At 46.6% G+C, this 18407-nt stretch overlaps 1 protein-coding gene across 3 annotated transcripts in view; it reads left to right on the top strand.

The window, feature by feature from the left end:
• Positions 1–18407, top strand: part of LOC144507810 (cAMP-dependent protein kinase catalytic subunit alpha-like) — a 175419-nt gene that overhangs the window by 110697 nt on the left and 46315 nt on the right. For all 3 annotated transcript variants that reach the window (XM_078235125.1, XM_078235126.1, XM_078235127.1), the window contains exon 2: positions 6621–6682. In XM_078235125.1, coding sequence (XP_078091251.1) covers positions 6621–6682 — 62 coding nt within the window. The remainder of the gene's footprint in view (positions 1–6620; positions 6683–18407) is intronic.

Genomic DNA, 18407 nt, shown 5'->3' with positions numbered 1-18407 from the left:
GAGAAAATGTATTAATGCACGGCTGGGCCACAATACAATGTCTCAGCAACGGTGCTTCCTCATGTTTCATGTGCTGAGAATTTCAGATTTATTTTTATAATATGGTGCTCGTTCTATCTCGACTGGAAACAGAAGTGCGTGGTGGCAGGCAGTGCCTCTCGGGCCCACCGCTGGCGGACCCTGTTAGATGTTGCGAGCCTGTATTCAAAAACCATGTGATTGCTTCCCTGGTGCCTCGGTTTTATAGAATCGTAGAATCCCTACAGTGCAGAGGGAGGCCATTCGGCCTATCATGTCTGCACCTACCACAGTCCCACCCAGCCTCTCTCCCCATAACCCCATTTAACCTAGCTAGTCCCTGACGCTAAGGGGCAATTGAGCATGGCCAATCAACCTAACCCGCGCATCTTTGGACTGTGGGAGGAAACCGGAGGAAACCCGTGCAGACACGGGGAGAACGTGCAAACTCTACGCAGACATTGACACAAGCCAGGAATCGAACACGGGTCCCTGTGAAGCAGCAGTGCTAACCATTGTGCTACCATGCCACCCCAAAGTTGTGCGGGTTAGGTTGATTAGCCGTGCTAAATTGACCCTAGCGTCAGGGGATTAGCAGGGTAAATATGTAGGGTTACGGGAATAGGGCCTGGGTGGGATTGTGGTCGGTGCAGACTCGATGGGCCGAATGGCCGCCTCCTGCACTGTAGGGATTCTACAATCGTATGATTTACTACACACATTCCCTGTCAGGCATACAGCCCAAAGGGCTCTGAATTTCCAGCCCCTCGGTGTACTCAGGCTGAAAGGTCTTAGACTATGACCTTTCCCCCAGAGGCTGCCCCAAGTTTTAGTGCGTCCCTCAGTACGTAGTCCTGGACCTTGGAATGTGCCAATCTGTAGCCCTCAGTCATGGATAGCTCTTTGGACTGGAAGATCAGGCAGACTGCAGAGCATCTTTCATCAGGTTGATGACCCTCCAGTAGTAGTGCGTCCCGCAGATGTGCGTCTTTGGGAACAGCCCACGGAGCAGAGTCCTCTAAGCCAGTGATGTCCGCAGCCAGTAATAAAATTTTGAAAAATATTTCCAGATTTGCTTTGCAAATGTGGTGCCCCTCAAGGGCAAGATGCAGATACTTCAGGTATGTACAAAGGATCTGATGAGTGTCCTTTTCACCAGCAACAAAGCTACGTCTTGATGTTTATTTGAAAGATCTGACGATGAGGCATTATGTCAAATGACTGCTACTGATGCGTCACCGGATGGATTGAGTATGATGTGTCCATATTTTAGTTAGGAGAATGGTACAATACACGCATAGGCCTCATGTATGCATTGCTCTTGTTACTTTTGATGTATTCCTGGTGACTATCAAGAGGGCACTGAGGACCACAATCAATTGACTAATGACTAGCCAATCATAGAATGGTAACAGCACAGAAGGAGATCATTTGGCCCATCATGCCTATGCTAGCTCTCTGCAAGAGTAGCTCAGTGATTGTCCTCCTTGTGTGGATCGGCAAGGTAAGCACTTGAAGCTTGACTTCCTGCAGGAGGTTGGACTTTAACCTGGTGTTGTTAGACTCCTTACTGTGCTGGAGATTGAGCCAGGCTACCCAAAGATGTCCAAACATGTGGGGGTTAGTTGATTGACCATGCTTAGTGTCAGGGAGTGTGTGGGTTAGAGGGATTAGCAGGGTAAATTTGTGGGGACAGGGCGTGGGGTGGGATTGTTATTGGTACAGTCTCGATGGGCCAAATGGCCAGCTTCTGTCCTATAGGGATTCTATGATCTTCCATGATTCTACCCCTCTGTGGCATGCTCAGTCATCCAATTCAGGAGTCTTTGGCCTCTCAGGGTGATTGGTTGCCCAGTCTGGAAATATGGGAGTCTTTCTTCATACTGTGCTCAGTATGCCTGCCAGAGCAGTGGGTAAGCTGGTCCTCATTCAGCGAGTAAGCTTCCTCATGCAGGTGATTGTGCAGATGGCTATGCGAACACCAGCATCTCTTAGGTGATTCAAATCTGTCACGTCTGGGATAGAATAGGTATGTAATGCAGAGGGAAGGTCTATACCTGTGTGGCTTTCACAGCAGGTTAGCTCAGAGACTCTGAAAAATAGGAATGATTTCCAGATTGTTTCACAAAAACAGAAAATGCTGGCACAGTGGTTAGCACTGCTGCCTCACAGCACAGGACCCGGGTTCAATTCCGGCCTCGGGTCACTGTCTGTGCGGAGTCTGCACATTCTCCCCATGTCTACATGGGTTTCCTCCGGGTGCTCCGGTTTCCTCCCACAGTCTGAAAGATGTGTTGGTTAGGTGGATTGGCCACGCCACATTGCCCCTGAGTGTCCAAAGTTTGCGGATTAGGTGGATTGGCCATGCTAAATTCACCCTCAGTGTCCAAAGATGTGTAGGATAGGTGGATTGGCCATGCGAAATTGACCCTGAGTGTCCAAAGATGTGTGGGTTAGGGGGATTGGCCATGCTAAATTGACCCTGAGTGTCCAAAGATGTGCGGGTTAGGGGGATTGGCCATGGTAAATTAACCCTTGGGGTTCAAAGATGCTTAGGTTAGGTGGATTGGCCGTGCTAAATTGCCCTAGTGACAGGGGGACTAGCAGGATAATGTGAGGTTACAGGAATAGAGTCTGGGTGGGATTGTTGTCGGTGCAGCCTCGATGGGCCGAATGGCCTCTTTCTATGCTGTAGGGATTCTATTCTATTCTGTTCTATCTCCCGCAGGTCTGACAGCACCTGTGGAGAGAGAGTAGAGCCAACGTTTTGAGTCTGGATGACTCTTCGTCAGAGCCAGATTGTGTCAACTGGCTGATTAAGGAAAGTGATGTGAGCCTACACATTGTTAGCCCATAGCACTGTGAAGCCACGCTGTCAGGCTGAGCTATGTCCTTGTAACACCTGTTTACACTTTTAGCAGGGAACACCGGATCGCATTCAGGACTGGGAACTCTGGCCTGTTTTTCTTTACCCTTATCCGAAGTGAGTTGAGGACTGTTTTCGCATCACTTTTGTCAATCTAAGATCAATTACATCATCGCAGACCACATATTTTTCTGACCTAGATACCCGCTTAACTATCTGAGCCATCAGAGTAGCTCTTTTTATCTGAATCAACAATACCACCAAATTGTTTCTTTACAAGCTGTAGCTGAAACGTTGATTCTCTCACTGAAAACAGCGGTGGATATAACATGGTTCTCACGGACTTTCTGAAGCCAGTTGCTTTATACCCCTGGTGCCACTCATCCTTTGGGTCTTACCTTTCTCTTTAGCTGTCTTGGAGATTAATGCCTGAGGATGTCTTAAGCACTCCTTTCCAATTTCGAGTCTTTCAATCTTAAAAATTTCTGACTGTTTTTATCAATGCAACACTTGATAAGTGAGCATGAAGATTAATAGTACTGTATGCAGCTAGCAGAATCCACTGAACACCAGTAAACCACCTTGATCTGAAGGGAGCAGTGTGGACTGCATCGGAAGTTAGTCTATCCTGATATTAATGCCAGGAATGGCGCGTTGAAAGTCTTGAGTTCCACATTTAACATTGATTTGCCTTTAAAACCGATTATGTAGTTGTTTATCTCGCTCCTGTTTGTGGGACTTTGCTGAGAATTGGCTGCATTGGCCTCACGACAGCTGGTACACGTTTATAAAGGCTTTCGCTGGCAGTAGGTTTTGATGCCCTGAAGTCACGAAAGATGATATAGAATTGCGTGCTCGCCTTCATTCGCTGTGGCATAGTGGGCGGGATTTTCCGGCCGCGCTCACCCTAAAACCGGAGAATCCCGCCCGAGGTCAATGTGGGCCTTTCCATGGTCCGTCCACCCCCCCTCGCCTGCTCCGATCCCTGTGGCGGGCGGAATGGGGGACAAGTCGCCCAGTGTCCCAAAGCACCCCCCCAGTGCTGTATGACAAGTCAACCACGAGAGGAACAAAATCTCTGAAAAGCCCTAACTATGCAGGCTTCTCTCCGCGAGTCAACATGAACTATTTTGTCCCGGCAAGTTGCTTTAAAGACCGTGCCACTTCATTTATAGGGGATATAGGAAAAGCAGGTGCTGTGTGAATGCTTTTGGTCAGAGGATGACTCTTGGCAACATTAAGGACATTTAAAGGGTCATTGGATAAACATATGGATGATATTGGAATAGTGTAGGTTAGATGGGCTTTAGATTGGTTTCACAGGTCGGCGCAACATTGAGGGCCGAAGGGCCTGGACTGCGCTGTAATGTTCTATGAGGATGAATTGGAATGTTACAGTCTCCAGGCACACTGTGGTCAAGGTTCAGTTCAAGTCCGAGTTTGTCCTGGTAGCACAGAAAGGCAGCAACAGTGTTATGAAGTTTTTACAATTAGAAGTCTCAGCCCAGGGATTCCTGACACCCTGCTCTGAAACATCCAAAATTGCAGAATGGAAGGGAACCATTTGGCCCATTGTGTCTGTGCTGGGCCTGTGCTTCTGTCCACCAATAACTGCGCCCCCCCATCCCAGCGATGGGGTTACATCACATCACTAGGATTATGCCACTAGTAGCGACATTGGCGCACGAGTGTGTACCCGAGGGTTTGATTTTCAGTTGCTGCATGATGCCGTGGCTGATTTAAGGTATGGGATGATTCTAATGCATCGAATTGTGAAAGACTTTATCAGTAATAAGCACAGCATTATAAGCATAGCCTCAGCCTCAGGGGCCCGGATTCAATTCCCGGCTTGGATCACTGTCTGTGCGCTGTCTGTACGTTCTCCCCATGTCTGCGTGGGTTTCCTCCCGGGTGCTCTGGTTTCCTCCCACAGTCCGAAAGACGTGCTGGTTAGGGAGCATTGGCTATGCTGAATTCTCCCTCAGTGTAACCCGAACAGGCGTCGGAGTGTGGCGACTAGGGGATTTTCACAGTAACTTCATTGAGTTGTTCATGTAAGCCAACTTGTGATACTAATAAATAAACTCTAAACATTATGTTGCCACCAGTCCTCTCCAGAAGCCAAGCTCACAGGGTGGGGTTCTGTGCTTTTTGTCATATTGCCTCTTTGTAGAATAAAATATGAAGTATCTATACGATTTCAAAAGCTAAACAGTGTACAATTTAACAAAAACAGAAGATGCTGGAAAATCTCAGCAGCTCTGACTGTGGAGAGAGAATAGAGCCAACGTTTCGAGTCTGGATGACCCTTCTTCAGAGTTTCAAGTCATCCTGATAAATGTGAGGTGATTCATTTTGGTAGGACAAATTTAAATGTGGATTACAGGGTCAAAGGTAGGGTTCTGAAGACTGTGGAGGAACAGAGAGATCTTGGGGTCCATATCCACAGATCTCTAAAGGTTGCCAGTCAAGTGGATAGAGCTGTGAAGAAGGCCTATAGTGTGTTAGCTTTTATTAACAGGGGGTTGGAGTTTAAGAGCCGTGGGGTTATGCTGCAACTGTACAGGACCTTGGTGAGACCACATTTGGAATATTGTGTGCAGTTCTGGTCACCTCACTATAGGAAGGATGTGGAAGCGCTGGAAGGAGTGCAGAGGAGATTTACCAGGATGCTGCCTGGTTTGGAGGGTAGGTCATATGAGGAAAGGTTGAGGGAGCTAGGGCTGTTCTCTCTGGAGCGGAGGAGGCTGAGGGGAGACTTAATAGAGGTGTATAAAATGATGAAGGGGATAGATAGAGTGAACGTTCAAAGACTATTTCCTCGGGTGGATGGAGCTATTACAAGGGGGCATAACTATAGGGTTCGTGGTGGGAGATACAGGACGGATATCAGAGGTAGGTTCTTTACGCAGAGAGTGGTTGGGGTGTGGAATGGACTGCCTGCAGTGATAGTGGAGTCAGACACTTTAGAAACATTTAAGCGGTTATTGGATAGGCACATGGAGCACACCAGGATGATAGGGAGTGGGATAGCTTGATCTTGGTTTCAGATAAAGCTCGGCACAACATCGTGGGCCGAAGGGCCTGTTCTGTGCTGTACTGTTCTATGTTCTATGTTCATCCGCAATATTTTGCCTTTATCTTAGTATGCAGTTTAACTTTGAGTCTTGTGTTGCCCTGTGAGAGGTTCTGGGTTAAAGAGCGTTGCCTTGCCTGTGCAATCCCCTGTGCATGATCTGCTGTTCGCGATGCAGTGCAGCAAGAAGCAGCTTGCACTGAAATCAGATTGCAACTCTGCTGTGCCAGAGGAATTGATCGAGTTTTCTGCAAACCTGGGGTTTGCATGTTCCTCTGCGCTCCAGCGTGGCATAAAGGGCAGGATGGTTTTAACTTCTGCTTTAATTCATTGGTGCAACATGCATTGGAAATTGTTATTAGTCAGTCACACCAACGCACTGAAGCATCACTATAATCTAGCACTTTCTTGGTCGCTGTAACTATGACAATCTTGGCTTACCAGCAAAGCAATCTGCATTTGGCGTTTTGTGTCATTCTTGGCCTGCACCACATGGTAACGTTAAGGACTGAAACTATTTATCTCCATTCTAAATTGCAACAGCTAATCCTCAAGTAATTTAATTTTGACCTTATTAGAACCTGCACTGAAGAAGGCTCTGTGAACTGGGATAGTTGTCCAGATGTTGGAAGTAAAATATTTCTTGTTCTTTTATTGCAGTGAAAGATTTCTTAGAGAGAGCGCGAGAGGAGTTCTTAGAGAAATGGGAGTCCCCACCACAGGTAGGTCACAGGTGTCTGTCAAGAAAGCCTGAACAAGGTAGGTCTCATGCTCTGCAATAGCCCAGCCACTCATTAAAGCTGAATAACCCCATTAAATTGGAATGAAAAGCTGTCCGTTGAGATGCAGCACAGACTTGGGGAGCCGTGGCAGTGTTTACTTGCTGTACATGGCATCTCACCTGATTGCTTGCTTCCCAAACTGCCTACTGGCCTGTTCTGTTGCTCAGTGAGAACTATTGCCATCCTCTCCCGGCAGTATTGTAAAGAATCTGGAGGGTGTGCAGCCCAGAGAGACGGCAGCATTTCTGTGCGATTTGTATGCTTTTAAAGGTGTGGGTCTAGAAATCTCTTGCAGGGATCCCCAGTTTGGCTAGCCGACCCCCTGGATTTTTCTCACAATGGCATTTTGATTCTTTGAGATCGTTTGCTGCTCGGGCATGTCAATGGGCGCCTTTTATAACCGGTTAAGGAGCAAGACCCACCAGGCAGTGCAGTCACGGTTGGTAAACTCGACAAGCAATGCACACACAGCAATGATTGAATCTGCTTTTTTGGTGATGTTGGTCCGTGGTTTAGTATTGGCCAGGAGAGTTTCCCTTCTTTGAATATTGCACTGGGATCTTGGCAGGATTTCCTGCAGAACTCAGCATACTATCAGTTCAACCCCCGAATGTGATTTTTTTTTAACCCAACAGGGAGGGACACAAACATTTTGTGCCCTGAATTTCTTCCCCCTTTACCCAGCTTAAACCTCTGTGTACTGAAAATAGTTCCTAGGCTCCTGTCTACAGTATGCCTGTTACGCTGCACCTGACTTCTGACCAGTAACTGTTACTTGTCACTTTTCCAAAGTGCAGCAAATCATGACTAACCATCTATCTATTCATTTGTTAATCAAATATCAAAAAATGCCAGTTAAGAAAGTTACAATTGGAAACCGAAGCAATTAAATGTCTTAATTATTTTCCAAAGTTACTATTCACCAATCAAATCATTCCCCAAATTCTTTTTCATTCAAGTCAGCAGCTTGCATTTATATAGCACCTTTTAACGTAAACTGTCCCAAAGCAAAATTTGACACCATACCTCTCCATGGGACCATGGGTGGCATGGTGGCACAGTGGTTAACACTGCTGCTTCAGCACCAGGGACCCAGGTTCGATTCCCGGGCTTGGGTCACTGTGTGGAGTCTGCACGTTCTCTTGTGGGTTTCCTCCGGGTGCTCTGGTTTCCTCCCACGGTCTGAAAGACGTGCTGGTTAGGATGCATTGGCCGTGCTAAATTCTCCCTCAGTGTACCCGAGCAGGCGCCGGAGTGTGGCGACTGGGGGATTTTCACAGTAACTTCATTGCAGTGTTAATGTAAGCCTCCTTGCGACACTAATAAATAAACTTTTTAGAACTCTGTCCCATGTCTGGAGTACTTTGTCCAGTTTTGATCTCCACATTTAGAAAAAGGATATGCCTGCATTGGATGGGGCACAGTAGAGGTTCACTACATTGGTCCCTGGGTTGACAGGATTGTCATATGATGGGAGGCTGAGCGAATTGGCCTTCTGTCTTCTGCAGTTAGAAGGACGAGAGGCAATCTCATTGAAGCCAATGAAATTCTGAAGAGGCCCGTTGGGCTAGACACTGAGAGATTGTTTCCACTGGTGGGGGAATCTAGAACACGGAGGCACAGCCTCAGGATAAGGGCTCGATCATTTCAGACTAAGACGAGGAATAATTACTTCACTCAAAGGATTGTGAACCTTTGGAATTCTCTACCCCAGAGGGTTTTGGTTGTTCCATTATTGAACACGGTTAAGGCTGAGATTGACAGATTTTTGGTCTTTCAGGGAATTGAGGGAAATGGGTGGGAAAATAGAGTCAAAGCCCCAGAGCAGCCATGATTGTATTGAATGGATGGAGCAGGCTCGATGGGCTGAATGGTCTACTACTCCTTGTGCTCTTGTGCCATTTAAGATGATATTAGGACAGGCAGGCAAAAGGTTGGTCAACGAAGTTGTTTTAAGGAACATTTTAAAGGAGAAAGAGAGGGGGAGAAGGAATTCCACAGATTGGGGTCCAGGCAACTGAAAGCACAGTCTTCCAAAGGTGAAGTGATGAAAATCAGGGGTGCTCAAGAGGCAGGATGAGCGCCAATATCTCGGAGGGTAAGATCACAGAGATAGTGGCCAGGAAAGGACTTGAAAAGAAGGATGGAAATTTTTAAAATGGAGGTGATGCTTGACTGGGAACCAACATCAAGTCAACAACATCAGCACAGCAGAGCTATGGATGATCCCGAAGCTACAGAGGATAGGATGTGGGAGATTGGCCAGTGATGCTTTGGAATAGTCAAGTCTGAGGGTAACAATAAGGATTTCAGCAGATGTTGTTGGAAGCTCACCTCGTGGTCAAATATGGCCCCAAGGTTGCCGACAGCCTCAGTTGCCATGGAGAGGGATGGAATCAGTCGATTGGGAACAAAGTTTGTGACAGGGATTGAAGGCAATAGTTACAGTTTCGGTCTTCCCAAAGTTTAATTGGTGAAAATTTCTGATCATCCAGTATTAATTCTTCGACAAACAGTCCGATAGTTTAACACTGTAGAATCGAGATGTTACGGGAGAGCTAGATGTCAGCAACTTACAGTTTAAAAATAACGCTGTGTTTTCAGACGAAACTCTGATGTTAGGTCAGTCGGCAGGTCCCAGCCATTGCCAGTGACCCCCCAGTCAAATGCTGCTCCTTGGAAAATTCACTGTGGCATCATCTCCCTTAGCAGTCCCACACTAACAGTTTCTTCATTAATAACCACAAATCCCTTCAAGCGTAAGGGGAGAAACATATATTTCATTTATTGCTTCATGGGATGTCGAGACCAGCATTTATTGTCTTTCTTAAGAAGGTGGTGGTGAAGGTGGTGGTGGTCCATGTGGTGTAGGTACACCCACGGGTGCTGTTAGGGAGGAAGTTCCAGGATTTTGCCCCAGCGACAGTGAAGGAACGGCCGATATATTTCCAAGTCAGGATGGTGTGTGGATGGAAGGGAACTTGCAGGTGGTGGAGTTCCCATTTGTCTGCTGCCCTTGTGGTAGAGGCCATGAATTTGGAAAACTTGGATAAATAATAAGAATTAGGAGCAGGAGTAGGCCATCTGGCCCCTCGAGCCTGCTCCGCCATTCAATAAGATCATGGCTGATCTTTTTGTGGACTCAGCTCCACTTACCCGCCCGCTCACCATAACCCTTAATTCCTTTACTGTTCAAAAATTTATCGATCCTTGCCTTAAAAACATTCAATGAGGCAGCCTCAACTGTTTCACTGGGCAGGAATTCACAACCCTTTGGGTGAAGAAGCTTCTCCTCAACTCAGTCCTAAATCTGCTTCCCTTTATTTTGAGTCCATGCCCCCTAGTTCTAGTTTCACCCACCAGTGGAAACAACCTCCCTGCTTCTATCTTATCTATTCCCTTCATAATCTTATATGTTTCTATAAGATCTCCCCTCATTCTTATGAATTCCAATGAGTATAGCCCCAGTCTACTCAGTCTCTCCTCATAAGCCAACCCTCTCAACTCCAGAATCAACCTAGTGAATCTCCTCTGCACCCCCCTCCAGCGCCAGTATATCCTTTCTCAAGTAAGGAGACCAAAACTGTACACAGTACTCCAGGTGTGGCCTCACCAGCACCTTATACAGCTGCAACATAACCTCGCTGTTTTTAAAGAAGCGTTTTGAGAAGAATCAGCAAATATAGTCATTGCACTTTAAGCAATTGCTGCAAATCCAGTGTGGGAGATGGATGATTTTGATTAAATGTGGTTTTCTCTGTTTAATGTAATAATACATTGAACACTCTCCCTACCCTTTACACTTCACATGCCACAGTACGAATGTCTGTTTCACAAGGTCGTGTAAAGTTGCCTAAATGTGCACAACCTCAAGTGACCAATCACACATTAAACGAGAAAAGGGCAAGTTGTGATCTGAAATCTCAACATAATTAAATTAGAATAGAATGGAATTCCCTACTGTGCAGAAGGAGGCCATTCGGCCCATCGAGCCTGCATCGAGTACATAGAAGACAGGAGGAGTCCATTTGGCCCTTCGTGCCTGCTGTGCCATTCATTACAATCTTGGCTGATCATCCAACTCAACAGCCTAATCCTGTTTTATTCCCCATAACTTTTGATCCAATTCGCCCCAAGTGCTATATTCAACCGCCTCTTGAATACATTCAATGTTTTGGTATCAACTACTTCCTGTGGTAATGAGTACAATCCCACCCAGGCCCTATCCCCGTACCCCCATGTATTTAGCCTGCTAATCCCCATGACAATAAGGTCAATTTAGCATGGCCAATCAACCTATCAATTAATCCAGCATAATCAATTAAACTATGAATTCTAATTTAAATAATACTTTACTTAACAGCACATACAATTTTCTGTGCAATCGAGCTAGAGTAATATATTGTGTCTTATAATGTACAAAAGAACATGTTATTGTTAGAGATACTGCAGACGGTTCATCAATGTATCTGGAAATTCAAATATAATGTGGGTTCTTTACAGTCTGGATATCACAGTTTGTTATAGAATGCAATGAAACTTGTGTAATTACTGGACCTGGGGAATTTAGAAGCCAAAGTTCCTGCCATTAGCTGGATCTCCATTGGGAGTACAATGGACAATAGATATTGTGGGATAACTTACTAACACACACATAGAATCATAGAATCCCCTGATTTGATTTGATTTTTGTCAGATATATTGGGATACAGTGTGGGAGATGGTTATTATCACTAGACAATTAATCCAGAAACTGAGCTAATGTTCTGGGGACCCAGATTCGAATCCCACCACGGTAGCTGGTGGAATTTGAATTCCATAATTAAAAACAAACCTGTAGTTAAGAATCTACTGATGACCATGAAACCACTAATGTCCTTTAGGGAAATCTGCAGTTCTTATTTGGTCTGGGCTACTCCAGAGCCACAGCAATGTGGTTGACTCTTAACTGCCCTCTGAACAAGGGCAACTAGGGATGGGCAATAAATGCTGGCCAGCCAGCGACACCCATGTCCCATGAATGAATAAAAATAGTATTGTTTCTTGTGCACTATGTGGTAAACCACTGTTAGCTTATTGCCTGTGTGTGTGTGGCATGCCTGGACGCGTCCCTGCCGGCCCTGCCCAGGACTCCTCCATCCCCTGGTCCAGGTATAAAGGTGACTGCTCCCCACCCCCTGCCTCAGTCTCCGGACCAGTTCATCAGCATGGGTGTGCTCCAAGTCTTTTGCGAATAAAAGCCTATTTGTTCTTGCATACAAACTAGTCTTTGCTCGATTGATAGTGCATCACACTATACAGACAAAGCATACCGTTCATCGAGTACATAGGGGAGAAGGAAAAGAGAGGGTGCAGAATGTAGCATTACAGTCATAGCTAGGGTGTAGAGAAAGATCAACTTACTCGCCAAATCTGGAAGCGATTGAAACAGAGTATTGTGAGAGAGTTTAATTATAGCACGGTTTCAAAAGCATAGAATGAGAGTAAAAGATAGAATTAGAGGGTGAGCTGGGAACAGCTCACAAGAAGTCACCTCGCTCCGGTGCCATCTTGAATCCCATTGTACAGTGCAGAAGGAGGCCATTTGGCCCATCGAGCCTGCACCAACATGAATCGCACCCAGACCCTACCCCCACAACGCCAAGTATTTACCCTGTTAATCCCCCTGACACTTAAGGGGCAATTTTTCATGGCCGCTCCACCTAACCCGCACATGCGGTCCACGTTAATCATGAGCAACATGGCAAGAGATCTGCCAATATTTTACAGTGTGGGTAACGGTTGTTGAGGTGGGGGAGGGAGGGTTTTTGAAAGAACAAGATCAAAACTGGGAAAGCAGTAAGTGAGGAGTTGGAGAGATATTACCGGACAGGTTTCCCCCCTCCTCAGATCTGGGGATGTGGAACGATTTTGTTGTCCCCGCATCCTTTCATGTCACCATTTCTGGCGAGGCCATGCTTATTGCCCTTGAACTGAGTGGCTCGCTCGGCCATTAGAGAGGGCAAAGAGTCAATCACGTTGCTGTGGATCTGGAGTCACGTAGGCCAGACCCGATCAGGATGGCAGATTACCTTCCCTGAAGGACATTGGTGAACTAGACAGGTTCTTATGACAATTGATAGTTTCATGATCACCATTACTGAGATTCGTTTGCAGCTCCTGATTTTATCAGTAGAATTTAAATTCCACCAGCTGCTGTGGTGGGATTTGATAAAACGTCCCCCTCTTGGCCACTAACGTTTGTTTATTATTAGTCACAAGTAAGGCTTACATTAACGCTGCAATGAAGTTACTGTGAAATTCCCCTCGTCGCCACACTCCGGCGCCTGTTTGGGTCAATGCACCCTAACCCAGCACGTCTTTCAGACTAAGGGAAGAAACCGGAGCACTCGGAGGAAACTCACGCAGACACGGGGAGAGCGTACGGACTCCGCACTGACAGTGACCCAAGCTGGGAATCGAACCCGGGTCCCTGGTGCTGTGAAGCAGCAGTGTTAACCACTGTGCTACCGCGCCGCCCCTGAAGTTCAGTACTAGTTCAGTGACATTGCCACTACATCACCATCTTCCCTTGTTAGCAGGCGTGTGCTTTTGTAGTGATCTTCTCTTGCCTGATTTTCCACCATCTGCTGCCCCAGTGTCTCTGTTTCCATCAACCATACATTATTATATTTACTATCTTCCCTCAACAAACATGCTGTGCTGTGCAGTCCAAAGATGTGTGGGTTAGGTTGATTGGCCATGTTAAATTGACCCTAGTGTCAGGGGGGATTAGCAGGATAAATGTGTGACGTTGCAGGAATAGGGGCTGGGTGGGATTGTGGTCGGTACAGACTCAATGGGCCGAATGGCCTCCTTCTGTACTGTAGGGATTCTATGTGCTACACAGGTTTGCACCAAAGTCGGATTGCAGACTACAAGTAATCAGTAACCAGGGACATCCGTTGATGTGGATTAGAAATGCACAGCAGTCAGTAGAAATCATAACATGGTTTTGGAAGTGTGCTGTGTGTCAGTGACCTAGTTTGAGGCAGGAACATGTTGTTTTGTAGCAGTCAGCTGGCTTCGTAAATAAGAGGTAACCTCTAATGTGCAATTCACTATTTTAACAGCTAATCTTAAAATGCTGACAGCAAAACACAAAAGTTTCATTTGCCAGAAGTGTCGGTCTATCTCCATTGGCCCAGGGAATGAGGGATAAGGAATTGGGTGAAAGTGCATGGGGGAAGTGCTTTGTGCAGTATGGAGACAGTAATGGGCGTGATTTATTAGTCGATCTTTTTGTGGAAGAGCAAAGAAGCTGATGTACACCAGGCTGCATTTTTGCCATTTGGGCAAAGAGATAAACATTTGTACACTCATTGTCTTGGTATTTAAGTGAAAGGTTGCTGTGATTGTAGTGGTGGTTTTGTTTATCGAGCTGGGAGTTGCTATGAATAGAGATTGCGTTGCAAAATCCTTTGAGCAAGTCGAACAAGGCAGGCCATGGAATTGTTTGTGATCTGGGTGGGTACCGCCCTTGCTCGGCCAATGGGAAGTTTATTTGAAGAGGGAGAGATCGATATGTCAGAATTCCTCCCCGCCATCTGGCAAGGAAGTGACAGCGCACAAATACAACACTCAGCGGCTTCAGAGGCGCTAAAACTAACATCTGTGACAGTCAAGTTAGGAGGGCGACTGCCCCGAGGCTCAGTGGGAACATGAGATTTGGGTGTAAAGATTTTCTCTTCCAGCATTACTCAGTTGGTGAGTTACCATCTGCCCAACTGTTAATCTGCTGATCCACCCAATTCTGCTGGTTTGGCTTAACTAGGCGATGGCCTGGTGGTATTATCGCTAGATTATTACTCCGGAAACTCAGCTGGGCACCTGGATTCGAATCCCGCCACGGCAGCTGGTGGAATTTGAATTCAATAGAAAAATATCTGGAACTAAGAATCTACTCATAGAATCCTACAGTGCAGAAAGAGGCCATTTGGCCCATCGAGTCTGCGCTGAGCACAGTCCCACCCAGGCCCAATCCCCGCAACCCCATGCTAGTTCCCCTGACACTAAGCATAGCCAAACCACCTAACCGGCACATCTTTGCACTGTGGGAGGAAACCAGAGCACCCAGAGGAAACCCACGCAGACACGGGGAGAACGTGCAAACTCCACGCAGGCAATGACCCGAGGCCGGATTTGAACCTGGGACCCTGGTGCTGTGAGGCAGCAGTGCTAACCGCTGTGCCACCATGCCGCCCTACTGATGACCATGAAACCATTGTCGGAAAAACCCATCTGGTTCATTAATGCCCTTTAGGGAAGGAAATCTGCTGTCCTTACCTGGTCTGGCCTACATTGACTCCAGAACCACAGCAATGTGGTTGACTCTCAACTGCACGCTGAACAAGGGCACCTGGGGATGGACAATAAATGCTGGGCCCAGCCAGCAACATCCATGTCCCAGCGAATGGGAAAAAAAATGGACATTGTAAGCCTGAGGTCCCAGGCCACATTGTGCTGGTATGGTCAACTCATCAGAGAATGGCAACTGCATGCAATCAGCTCAATGTCATTGGGTTGGGATGCTCTGGCCAAATGAGATGGGGCTGTAGAACGTCACCATGCACTAACCATTGGGATTTAGCATTTCCCAAGTTGAACGGACAGAATTGAGGCAGTTAAACATTGCTGGGTAAGTTCATCTCTACTCGTACATGTAGCTCAGAGGATACTGGCAGGCGAGCGCAGTCAGGCTAGCGCAGTCTGCCTTCGTAGCCTGATTGGCTTGGCATCCATCATTGCTGCTTCTGTTCCTCTGGGCGGAAATAAAGGGGAATCCCCATTGGCAGAATAATGGATGAAACCTCAAATTTACAATCCCAAAACTATCGGAACAAAGTTTCCTGAACGGATAAATGGAAAAGGAGAAAAGTTAACGTTTATTTATTAGTGTGTCACAAGTAGGCTTACGTTAGCACTGCAATGAAGTTTCTGTGAAAATGCCCTAGTCGCCACACTCCAGCGCCTGTTCGGGTACACTGAGGGAGAATTTAGCACGGCCAATGCACCCTAACCAGCACGTCTTTCAGACTGTGGGAGGAAACTGGAGCACCCGGAGGAAACCCACGCAGACATGGGTAGAATGCGCAAACTCCACACAGACAGTGAGCCAAGCCGGGAATTGAACCCGGGTCCCTGTGAGCCAGCAGTGCGAACCACTGTGCCACCCCCACAGCAAAGAAAGGAGCTGAGTGGAATCCCCAAGATTCAGCACTATACAGGCGGGTAGGTGGCTTATCACAGTAATGGCACAAATAATAAGATCTTCATTACGCCTTTGGAGCCTGACCGTGATGTAATCAACTGCAGCTTTGTGTCAGTGGAATATTCAGCTGTAAATTGGAGCTCGTTGGAAATCTGCTACAGCCATTCGTCACCCATTCTCCAAAATATTTACACCCACTTCGCAGCCATTAATTGTCTAACCCATTGGAAAATCTCCCCTTTGTGTGTCGAGACTTGCCTGTCACCCTGCATTCATCATTTTGTGGCGACACGTGGCACAGTGGTTAGCACTGCTGCTTCACCGCACCAGGAACCCAGGTTCGATACCCGGCTTGGGTCACTGTGTGGAGAATGCACGTTCGCCTTCTGTCTCCTCCAGATGCTCCCGTTTCCTCTCTCAAGTCCGAAAGACGTGCATTGGCCATGCTAAATTCTCCCATCAGTGTACCCGAACAGGTGCCAGGGTGTGGCAACTAGGGGATTTTCACAGTAGCTTCATTGTGAATGTAAGCCTACCTGTGACACTAATAAATAAACTTTAAAAATCTTTGTTCTTAACAAAGATAAATCAAAGAACAGTACAGCACAGGAACAGGCCCTTCGGCCCTCCAAGTCTGTGCTAGTCATGATGCCTGCCTAAACTAAAACCGTATGCACTTACGGAGTCCGTATCCTTCCATTCCCATCCTATTCATGTATTTGTCTAGTTGCCCCTTAAATGCCGCTATCGTACCCGCTCCCACCCCCTCCCCAGGCAGCACGTTCCAGACATTCACCACCCTCTGTGTAAAAAACCTGCCTCGCACATCTCCTCTAAGCTTTTCTCCACGCACCTTAAACCCATGTCCCCTAGTACTTGACTTTTCTACCCTAGGAAAGAGCATCTGACTATCCACTCTGTCCTTGCCACATATAATCCTGTACATCTCCTCTCTTCCACCTTCTTCCGTCGGGAAAAAGATACAAAAGTCTGAGGTCACGTACCAACCGACTCAAGAACAGCTTCTTCCCTGCTGCTGTCAGACTTTTGAATGGTCCGACCTCACATTAAGTTGATCTTTCTCTACGCCCTAGTGATGACTGTAACACTACATTCTGCACCCTCTTGTTTCCTTCTCTATGAATGGTATGCTCTGTCTGTATACCGCGCAAGAAACAATACTTTTCATTGTATACTAATGCATGTGACAATAATAAATCAAATCAAATCAAATCCCCTCCAGACCAGACAACATCCGAGTTGCCCCTTACACCCCTTATTGGTGCTCCCACCACCTCCCTGGGCAGCTTTGACAAAGTGTCGTCTAGACTCGAAACATCAGCTCTTTTCTCTCCTTGCAGATGCTGCCAGACCTGCTGAGATTTTCCAGCATTTTCCCTTTTGGTTTCAGATTCCAGCATCTGCAGTAATTTGCTTTTATCCCTGGTAAACCTCCTCTGCACCCTCTCCGAAGCACCCACCGGTTTGACTTTCCTCCGTTTTGAAGGATATGTATCTTTGCAGGTCTCCTGCTCACGTGGACCTTTTCCTGGGAAAGATACTAGTTATGTTAGAAATAGAGATTAGCACATTGTGAGAGGGAGGATCCATCCCTTCACCTTGCCAATGCCCCTGCTACTGTCTGAGCTACATTCACAGAAGGACAGGATACTAATGCTAGTGTTTAGTAAATAATTCTGAGTTTGGTACCACATCAGCCTCTGATGTTAACATCCCAAGAACAAACCTGAAATTTCTGATCACTATTTTAATGGCACCTTAAGTAGAGGTGAGGGAAGCCATTCACAATACTTTTCATGCATAATCTTTCCATAGAAACCAATGCCAACCCACTCCCCTCGCATCTAACCCCTCTTAAATGGCTGCAGAATTTTTGTCTCCTTATCCTATCTGGACGGCATTCAATGTGTTGGTCACTCAGTGTAAAAGACTTCCTGAACTTGTCTTTCACCAGTTTGTAGCTGTGTCCCATTGTCTTGCAATTATTAGATTTGAAACAGTGCTCACAATTAAGCTCTCCCATTCCATTTACTATCTTACAAACCTCTCAAAGGCTCTCTCTCAGTCGCCTCCTTTGAAACCTGAGATGTTTTTCCCTCATGTTCCTCATCTGGCACTGTTTCCTTGCACCACCCCTGGAGCTTGGGTGCTTCCTTGATATCTTAGTGCTGGACCTTCTTTTCCAATGGGATCCTCCCGTGTCTCCATTCCTAGAGTAGGGATAGACCAGATCTGCACTGGTTTTAGGAGCAACACATTATCCAGTATGCTCAGTTACATCCACCACTGAGTAAGTTGTTGCTGATCGTGGATGCTTCCCTGTTTTTTCAGAACGGAGGTGCCACATAGTCTGGTTGGGTTGTCCCAAAACCAAGCATCAATTCCCATTCCTCT

Source organism: Mustelus asterias, chromosome 19 (genome assembly GCF_964213995.1).
Source record: "Mustelus asterias chromosome 19, sMusAst1.hap1.1, whole genome shotgun sequence".
NCBI lineage: Eukaryota > Metazoa > Chordata > Chondrichthyes > Carcharhiniformes > Triakidae > Mustelus > Mustelus asterias.
The sequence above is the reverse complement of the archived record's forward strand: the minus strand, read 5'-3'. Positions and strand labels throughout refer to the sequence as shown.